The sequence below is a fragment of the Manis javanica genome, chromosome 4 (genome assembly GCF_040802235.1).
Source record: "Manis javanica isolate MJ-LG chromosome 4, MJ_LKY, whole genome shotgun sequence".
NCBI classification, from domain to species: domain Eukaryota; kingdom Metazoa; phylum Chordata; class Mammalia; order Pholidota; family Manidae; genus Manis; species Manis javanica.
In genome coordinates this window covers 118,336,241-118,346,483 of record NC_133159.1, presented here as the reverse complement: position 1 = coordinate 118,346,483, position 10,243 = coordinate 118,336,241, and the positions used below count along the sequence as shown (strand labels likewise).

General features: G+C 46.5%; 1 protein-coding gene across 2 annotated transcripts in view; it reads right to left on the bottom strand.

The window, feature by feature from the left end:
- Positions 1–252: 252 nt before the first annotated feature.
- The window catches only part of CDRT4 (CMT1A duplicated region transcript 4), a 29,783-nt gene continuing 19,792 nt past the window's right edge, over positions 253–10,243 (bottom strand). For both annotated transcript variants that reach the window (XM_073232941.1, XM_073232940.1), the window contains 2 exons: positions 2,197–2,276; positions 253–781 (listed from right to left, as the gene is read on the bottom strand). In XM_073232941.1, the coding sequence (XP_073089042.1) occupies positions 324–781; positions 2,197–2,212 (474 nt within the window). In that variant the 5' untranslated portion in view covers positions 2,213–2,276 and the 3' untranslated portion in view covers positions 253–323. The remainder of the gene's footprint in view (positions 782–2,196; positions 2,277–10,243) is intronic.

Here is a 10,243-nt window from a genome sequence, read left to right as displayed (position 1 = left end):
TGTTTAAGAATCCTTTATATTAAATGATCTCTGGTAAAATAACTGGTGTGATTTCTGTCTCCTGCCTGGACCAGGACTAATTCACCCAGAGTTAGGTCCTCAGTATCTGTGGCAGAAATAGAGCCTGAGTCCCCCGACCCCACCTGACAGCAATATTGGCAGGGGATCCACCCACCCACCCCCATTCTGATCTGCTTTATCTCAGCCTACCTCTGCACAAGCAGGGGCAGGGACAAGGTCAAATTTAAAGGTCATAGTGAAATTTGTGGCAACTGAAACTTAATTGTTGTACAGTTCTGGGGGATGGCTGCCGGGACTCCTCGCTAAATGTTTGCATGTTTCTCCTTGCTGGCTAGAAGTGAGCTGTATGGAAGCATCCTCATCAGAGGTTTTCGAGAGAAGATGATCTTGTTATAGTCTGCGGTGGGATTTTCTCTGGATTCTGTCTGCAAATGTATGGGTTCTGAGATAACAGTGTGACCCATGGACAAGGCAGAACTCGTGCTCCACACTGATAACATGGTCTCAGACCTCGAGTCCTCGAGCACCATGTTGCCAGAGGACTTGGATGACCTTTTCCTTTTCAGCTGCCTGATGCTGGAAGTGTTGTTCGGCCTCGTCATCCGCTGGCTTTCCTCCAGAGCTTGCGTCCATGCAAGGTCTCTAGCTCTGCTTTTCTCAATGAGTCGCTTCACCGTCGGGGAGGTATATGTGACGTAGGCTGGCCAAGGGTCATGTTGTTCAAGCAGATGCAGGGGAAGCCCAATGTTTTCTGTGAGTTCTACCAGCAAAGAGAAAAATAGGCAACTTAGAGGCACTCACATACAGTGCTTTGATTTTTCATAGCATTGGGACCACATTTTGAATTTCTCCCCATCATGCATTACAGCCCTTGCACCCCTGGATTCAGTGGGGTGGAAGGAAAATTAATTGTATAACACCAGTTGTTTAATCTGTGAACTTTTTTTTGACCAATAAAAATGATTACCATAAGGTCTCTGTGAGGACTAAATGAAGTAATACATTTTAAGGGCTGGGAACAGTAGAGCTTAGGACTTGAAAGCTGGGCTCTGGGTGAGTTCAAATTCCTTCTCTAGCCCCTTAATAGCTGCGAACCTTGAGCAAGTCTCTTAGCCCTTCTGAACCTTAGTTGCTTTGTGCCTAAAATGCTGATTAGAAGATCAATTTCAGAGAGCTCTCTTGTGGGTTAAATGAAATAATTTATGTAATGCTTTTTAGCACACTACCTGGCCTGGAGCAACCAGTAAACAGTTAACTAGGAGCATTTGTATACTTCCTGATGCACTGTTTCATTTAGTCCCTGCTACACCTGACAGCAGATAATACCCCCATTTAACAGCAGATAAGGCCAAGGATGACTAGTTTGCCCAACCAGCAACCATGGTGGGCTTGGACTCAAGTCTAAAGGGCTCAAAAATCCATAAGCTTTTCACTGTCGGGTGTTTGGGATAGGGAGGCTTTACTGGAGATCCTACTACCCCGTTAGTTTACCAAGCAGCCTGTCCCTCTGTAAAGACCAAATCCTGGGCAGGTCACTCCTTCCTTCTTCACCTGGAAGCTTCATTGTGTCTAGCAGAAATGCCTCAGAATTCTGTCCTGCAGCTGCTACCTTCCCATTTTCTCAAATGGTGCCCCTTCCCTGATTTTATACTTCTTTGGTCATTTCAACAGAGTTCAGGAGGCAAGGAAGGTTGAAAGGTGCATCTCACCATCTTCAACCTGAATTCAGTGAAAAACTACCAGTGGGGCTGATCAAGAAAAAAACAAAGGCTATATAGTTATTCCCTGGCTGCCTTGCAGACATTTGGGAGCTCATCTGGGAACAGATTTGTCAGTAAGGAACGTGTCATGGAAGATTCCACCTCCCTGCAAGAGTTACACATCACTCTGCCTGAGGAAGGCAAGAGGTGTGACATCAAGTTGCACTAGAAGATGCCCTTCCAAGCAGACACGACTGTTCATCCACGTCTCACCAAAGCAAATGCAAAACACAAAGATCTTGCAGGTTAGAGCAGTTGCTTGCATCTGGCAGAGGGGAGACTAACACCATCTGGAGCACAGCAAGCAGCAGCTCTCTTCTGATTCCCAGCATGCTGTATGCTCTCTACTTGTGTGACAGGAGTGGCCACCTTCTGAGCCCAGCCCCACTTTGAGCACTGTGGCTCAAAGGCCCACCTCTGTCTGTCTTCATCTTTCTTGCATCGCTCGTCTCCTCTCCCTTGTTAGAGAGTTCTTCATGCCAAATGTCCAGATGCCTTTAGGAAAATACATGTGTTAGCCAGAGCCACCACAGTGGGACCCAAGAAGAAAGCGATGGGCAGCCCCCTGGGCGCACCCATGTGTGAGGGTCTCTGCATGACTCACCCCCGGAGAAGCAGACGTGCCTCCCATGGAGCCAGGCAGAGGCAGGTGAGCCCCGCACAGGAGGCTGTGTCACCCTAGGCCTTCTGCTTTCTGGGCTCCTGGCTCTTAAGGGCTGAGTGCTGGGCAGGCCTGGGGGCTGTGTGGAGGTTGAACCACTGAAAAAGGTAAAGGAAGCAATGTCCCCGCTTTCGCACCACACCATCTTCTCTACCAAGTGCGGTCCTGGTACTGCAGGTGCACCCAGCTCCTGCCCCCGAGGGCTGCCCTGCTCAGCCTGGCATTGGGGGAAGGGTGGCGGAGAGGGGCAGCTGCCAGGAGCCAGGCTGAAACAGGGAAGTCGTAAAGCTCTACCTGGCCAATGCATGTGGGCAATGTGAAGGGAGCTATGGTCTAGTGGGTCCCAACCTGAGGTCTATCTAACCTGGAGGGCTTGTTAGAACAGTGCTGGGCACCCCCTCCAGAGTAGCTGACTCAGCCCACAGTGCTCCAGTCCAAAGGTCGGGAGGGAGACACTGAGGTTTCCTTAAGGTTTTATTAAGTACCCAGCAAGGAAACAGTCCCAGGGGATCTTTCAAGTCCTTTACTGCTCTGAGACTGGAACTCTTAACCAAATTTTATCCAAAGATTCATTCTTTTATATGTTCAGTTTTGCCAGTTCTGTGACCTTTAAACATTTGAACATATCGTGGCATATTTCCATCATCATGTGTCAATGCCCAATGAAAACAGAGTGTCAGGTGGTTTGGAACAAGTTTCCAGGTGTGCTGGTGTGCCTGGGCAGGAGACCCCACTGTGGGAACCATCTTTCTAGGGAAGTGCTCATCAGTCATGCCAGATGGTAGAAACATGTTTTGAACTGGTGATGTTTGGGGAATTAAGGATAATTTCTCTCATCCTTGCTTCTAAGTTTCTAATTAATGGAACTTGAAGCCTCAGAGATGCCCAGTGATTAGTGAATCATTTGTTTTAATGCCAGTGTGCCCTCTCACTGTATCCCACTGGGCCCTCACAACAGCCCTCCGTGGCTGGTAGAGCAATTCTATAGATTGGTAGGTATTTCTCATACCTGCTGCTGCAGGGACTAGGAAAATCTATGATCAGTGAGCACCAGAATTACCTGGAGAGTTTGTGGAAACACAGACACCTGGGTCCACCCCCACCAATTCTGATTCAACAAGCCCAATTTGGGGACCTGAGAGTTTGCATTTCTAGGTAACTCCCAGCTGGTACTGCTGGTCTGAAGATTGTCCTCCAAGTAGCCCTGCCTTAGATTGGTAATGGTGCCAAATCTGTCTTTCATTTGCAACATTGTGAGGGTCATTGACTTGCTCATACGTGAATCACTCTGCCAAGATAAGCACATTCCTAGGCTTTCCACCTTTTCCTCCTAACCAAGGAACCATTATAGAATGCAAGTGTGTTACTGACAAGGGCAACCTTAAATTGGACCATATTTCTTAAGTAAATTATTCACAATGTCATCATTTTATTATAACACACCTAACAGAGATTCATTCATACTCTAAAGTATAAATAAGTAAAAGCTGGTTTTTCTCAAATCTACTCAGAACCAGGCCATGTGGAGCCTCTAATGTTAAGTCTCAGTGGCAGTCTTTCATGACAATACATTTTCAGCAGGGTTCACAGAATCATTTTTCTGAGGCTAGAGAAGAAATACTGCTCAAATAGTCCTCTAACCTAGAGACAGTTTCATGTAATAATTTTTTTTAATGGAAATTGAAGCATCTGTCTCTTTCTAAGGTCTACCATAAGATCTCAGAATTCCAGGTCATTCGTTCCAAGCCCCCAGTAACACAGAGTATGTCATCCAGGTGGTTGCCCACCCCATGCCTGTTCACCTCCAATAAAAGCAATTTCTTGACTTGTCATCCATAATTATAGAGCTGCTAGAAATGTGTTTGTACTTCCCCCCATATATACAATAGGATGAGTCAGTCATGCCACATGGTGGAAACATGTTTTGAACTGGTGATATTTGGCGAGTTTGGGATAATTTCTTTCATCCTTGCTTCTAAGTTTCTAATTAATGGGCCCTGAAGCCTCAAAGATGCCCATTTATTAGTGAATCATTTGTTTCTGCACCAGTTCATGCACCAGTGTGCATGTGCATGACCCCCCATCTTGCTCGAAGCCTCTCACTGTATCTCAGTGGGCCTTTAGGACAGCCCTCCGTGGCTGGGAGTGCAATTCTATAGACTGATAGGTATTTCTCATACCTGCTGATGTAGGGACTAGGAAACTAAAAGACCAAGGGACGGAATGTTTGAGACAGCGTCAAAACTCATGGGGAGGACTTGTTTGTGTGAAAATAAAAGGAGACAAATAGTTGACATTAAGTCTGAAGACAAGCTGTGGGCTTTCATAATTTCCTTCATCTCTGGCACAAAGGTTCCATTTTCTCTCTCCATAAATAAAATGCAAACCAGCAGTCTACAGACAGAAACATCATTGATGGGAGGGGCAGGGGGCATGACATTGAAGTGGTTTTCTTGTTTCTCCTACAGGCACAAAGGCTCATGTTCAATCCACTGGGTGTTCAAGCCCAGCTCCTCCCACCCCCTACCCAATCTCCAACCCCACCATTTCCAGAACCTAGTCCAATATGCTGGGCTTGGTCTAAATACATTCAAAAGAGTGACACTTGCTTGGAATCTGACACAAATTTGTGACCTTGACTGTATTCCTTAACTTTCCAGGGCCTCTGTTATCTCTCCTAGGAGATGGGAGTAAATTCCTGTCCTGACTCACAGACACGTGGTTGTTATAATAAAATGTTTGGAAATTAAAGTACTTCTATACCAGCGGTTCCCCAGCTTTGCTACCCCTTGGAATTAGTGGTGAATGTATAAAAAATTCAGATGCCTGGCTCCCACCTGCAACACTGTGATTTAACTGGAATGGAACATAACACAGGCACTGGGATTAAAAGCTTGATTCTATTACGCAACAAGGTTTGGGAACCACTGCTCTAGAAACTAAATCAAACAACACTAAACATTTACAGGGTATTAACTACTTAGGAATAGGAAATAGGGCCAGGAGATCATTTTGGTCCTTTTGCAGTTCTAAGAATTTTCATTCAAGAATTGTTTTATTATATATGCATTCAGAACTGCATATCAGTGGCTTTAAACATTTAAAAGGACCATGGAGCATACCCACCACCACCTGCCAAAACTGGGATTGATTTAGATCAAAGGGGAGCCTATGCCTTAAAGTCCTCAGCTATGAAAAGTGTGGCTGTGGGTGGTATTCTTATGCAAAGCTAACCTCACCCTCTGTCTGTGGCCACAAGCTGCCTCCGTACCTCGGAAGCCATCTTGCAGACGGATTTTGCAGGATCCCGGCAGGACTGATGGATGAGCGCATTTGCACAGGTCAACCCCGCTGCACACACACTTTTTACCCCACTAATGCTATGAGAATTGTGCCATTTGCATACTCATGAGGGGCAAGACATTATTGTAATCTGGAGTTTCCTAAAGTGTGTCTTAATTGAATGCTGAATCTCTCAAGATGTGAATGAACAGGTGCTACTTAGGGGAGAGAAAAGGTCCACAGCAAGGGTCACCCTATGCAGCTGTATAGATTTTTTTAATCCAGGGGCACCATTCACATCATCTATGCTGTGCAACATAAATACAGCAGGCCTGGGTTCAGTCATGCAAGTTTGCAAAAATGACATGTTAAACAAATTCCTTTAGTGCAGGACTTCTTAAAGCCTGTAGTATGCTAACTTGGTTTGTAACCCTCCAAAAAGGGAGGTTGATGTACAGCATCTCCTAATCTCATTTTACCAGGGAATCATTCATTCATTCATTTATTGGGTAGGGCATGTCACAGAACTGGTACCCAGGGAACACTTGTGTGAGTTCTAAAGCAGCGTCCTTCTCCAGCCCTCGCTCTGGACCTGAGCATCAGACGATGTAATGCTGTCAGAGGATGGAGGGAGGCCCTTCCTCAGGGCCCAGCTGGGTCTTTGGGGACTCACCTCGTCCGAAACCAGCCTGAGAAGGTTGGTCCCCCAAAAGTGTCCACATGTAGAACAAACCAGTGGGGGCCCAGCGCTTCACTGGAAACTAGCCTTACTTCCCTCTCTTCAGCCTCTTTCCTCTCTTCTCTGCTCCAATCTGCAGGGGTCTTGGCATCTCGTCCTGCACGTGTTTCATCCCTCTTTCCTCCCTGAGCCGCACCTGGGTTCTGTCTGGCCCCAGGAGGAGAGCCACATTATCCCACCCAGGAAGCCGCAGGAGTTCATTGCATCTCTGCAGTTACCCTCCCAGCCTCCTGTCTCCTCCCCTGCTTCTGTTTTCTCTCCTGCCCTCTGACTACTCCTCAATTATTTGGGCTGAAGAGGAAGCTGCCACTCAGGCCATTAGCATCTGGGCAGGTTTTTCTCTAAGATCCGGAGAAATGTTCCTGGGCTGAATCAGCTTGGCGCAGCGTGTGGTTGGTGAGCTGGTGTCCGTCGCAGTGGCCTACCCAGGACCCTCAAAGGTACCCCATCCTTCAGGCCAAGGGCGTGCTCTGCCCACCTGCATTTCAGACCTGGGGAAACAGTGCACGCCCCACAGGCTTTCGGTTAGCCCCGCCTTCTCCCCACTCTCCGCCAGTCTGCCCCGCCCCGCCCCATCCCATGGACGCCATGGAAATTCATGCCAGAGCCCTGCAGCTACTTGTGGGGAGGTGGGTGTCTAATCAAACTGCCCGTCTTCTAACAGATCTGGCATTAGTAATTCACCACTTATGGTGGTTTGGAAGGGGACGCACGGCTTCTTAATGCTTCGGTACTCTATGTATTTTCTCTAACCGTAAGAGATACAGCAGTGGAAATAGCTCAAGTGTCTATGGCCGCGGAGCACCAATTCATTCATGCATACAAGCAAGCAACAGATCTACAGTGAGTTCCAAACCCTACGCTTCTCATAGATGTGAGTCCTGTGCTCACCCAAAACACATGATTCTCCACATTCACCTCCCGCTTCAAGGCCTGCCCTTCTCAGTGCCAAAGGTCCACAACAGATTGCTTCCCATGGTCAGTAGAAAACCAAACAGGAATAATCCATGTCATTATCATCATCAGATAAAAAAAAAAATCAGGCCCAAAGAAGTCACAGCCACTCTGCAGCCAGGTATTATTTGCAAGTACTGGGTATTGCAGTAGGTGCTGGAGACAAAAAGCAGAATGAGATAGAGCCTTGGTTCAAGGAGCCCACAGCCCCAAAGAGCAGGCAGATGATGAGAGGCCCAAGTCAGCCTGGGTGGAGAAGGATGTCAAGAAGCAGGTTCAAGAAGAGAAGATGCTTGTCCTAAATTTTGTAGGTCATGAGGAATGACGGGCAGTGGCCATGGTTTAAATGCCTCCATGTTTTCAGATCCTGAGTGAAGTGCTTCTTGCTTAGGATGCACAGTCTTCTTCCAGTATGCCAATTATATAGGCTGTTTCCAAATGGAATGTTTTCTGTCTATGAACTACAGTGTCTAATTGGCTGAACAAACACTTTGCAAGTTCACTACAGGAAGAAGCACTGGTCATTGTATACCTATCAGATACAGCTATGAATCTGAATTGTACATTTATCTGAGAAATAGCCCACCATAAATAATCAAGGTTCCCATTTTAAGATTTAATTTATGCCATCAAGCACAAAGCACATGTGGCCATATTCTCTCTAGATCAAGTCCCAATTCTTAAAGTGAAATTTCCAGAACAAGCCCAATAGACATAAACAGAGGAAAGCTTGTGGATCTTTTCCTTCCATGGACATTTGGGATGGATCTGTGTATAGATGGAGAAACAAGCAGCAAGCTACAGTGCTAAGATTTCATATTCGGGAAACCAAACATGAAAGGCTGTCAACAATTTGTGCTCAGAGACCCTCTCTGCCTGACCACTGCCATGCGCAACGGGATTATGAAACCCACAGCCCCACAATGTCTAATCAATCAGAAAAGGAAATCCTGCTCCTCTGGAACAGTGGGGCATTGTGGACCTGGAGAATACATGGGGGAAATAGGCATTTCCCAGGACTGGTCTCAATCAATGGGCCAGGACAACCCCTTTCAAAATGCTCAAAGCACTAGGAATCCAGGCCAGTGTTTGTGTTGAGGAAGATGACTTGTATTTGAGCCTTTGTCTAGAAGCAAATAACTAAAGTAGCTGCTGTTTATAGGATTCCATGACTCCCTCAGCTGATTGACAGCATGTCCTCAGTATCATACAGCTATCCCAGCTCACAGCAGAATGTGAGAAAACGCATACATCCCACACAGCACCCACCTCCAGCATCACAGGCAACCCCAACTGTGATTCTAACTCTCAGTTGTCTAGGGTGAATTTCCCCCAGTTGAGCCACAATCCAAAGAAATCACTCTCCTGAAAATTAAGAATTTGTATTTTGTTCTCAATCTCTTCATTCCTACTTAGTAATAATTTTAGTCCTAAAACACCTTACAAAATGGGAATTAAACAAAAGGAAGATGCAACATTTGGGAAAGAAGCAAAGGAAGGAAAGCTTTGCAGATGGATACTCAGCACTATTCCAGCTGGAAGACAGAGTGAAGGAGGCTAGTTTCAATGCTGTGCAAAGACAGCTCTACCCAATAAGCAGCCCCATTCCACTTCCCACATGTGCCCCTCACACACACACACACACACACACACACACACACACACACACACACGCACTCTCACACACACACTGACACACACACACACTCACTGGCAGAGTGTGAGCAGGACCTGGAACAAACCATCACCTGTCCTAGAAAAGCAATTCAAGGCACGTGCTATGTCGGTTACGGCCAGTTGTATTTTGCTGCACTTATTTGTATGTGTTCTCGTAACAGAAATTATATAGCAGCATTATAGAAAGTTTAGAAAATGTTGTTTTTCAGTCTCAAAATTCCATTACCATCACACAACTCTCACCTGCATGCCTCATCTGGTTCTTACAGGGTGATGGTCACAAAATGTACCCATCCCTTTGAGTCTGTCATTTCTCCTCTAACATATAGCATTTTTTGCCCATGTTCTTAAAGATACCTCATAATTATTTTAGAGGCTGCTTGGTAATACATCAAGTGAATGAACCATTATTAATTCTGCCTTCATCTGGGGACTCTGAGATGTTTCCAATGTTAGCCCCTTTAAGCAATGAGCAGTGTCCTGTAAGATGAAGAATTCATTGGTGCCCTTCTGCTGTTTATAAACCTGTGTACAAAAGGTGCTCAGAAAATGTCAGCTGCTGAAGGCTTCCAGACTCCCAAAGACCTCAGCACTACCGAAGCCACTGCCCTCTCACTGACCATGGAGCTGCTCAGTGCTCCCTGCCCTCCTGCCTTCATGGAAAGAACAGGTGGGATGCGTGTTACCATGGACTTGAGTTCCTACCAGCTCCAAGGGCTGTCATTCACTGGAGCACACCCCATAGTGATGAGGCCAGAAATACAACAGTCTGTGAACAACCACTCCCGGCACCAAAGCAGGCAGACTTCAGGCAGGAGACCTGTAGCTGAAGCCCCTGCTACCACCACCCCAGCCATAGAAGAGTCAGGGAAGACGTTAACAAGAATCAGTAGCCTGTGGCCCAGACCACCTATGCCCAGGGGAACTGCCCTGAAAACATCCTAAATGCTGCAGTGCTCCTTAAGACCGGGTGTGCTAGCAACAGGGTCAATGAAAAAACTCTAAACTTCCAAGGGGTGGTGCCTAGAGCTTAGGGCATAGGAGCCAAGTAAAGCCCACCCAAATATCCTCTCCAAACAAGGAGGTACAAGATATTGCAGCAAACTGTCAGGACACTGAGTGACTGCTAAAGGAAACACAGAACAATAA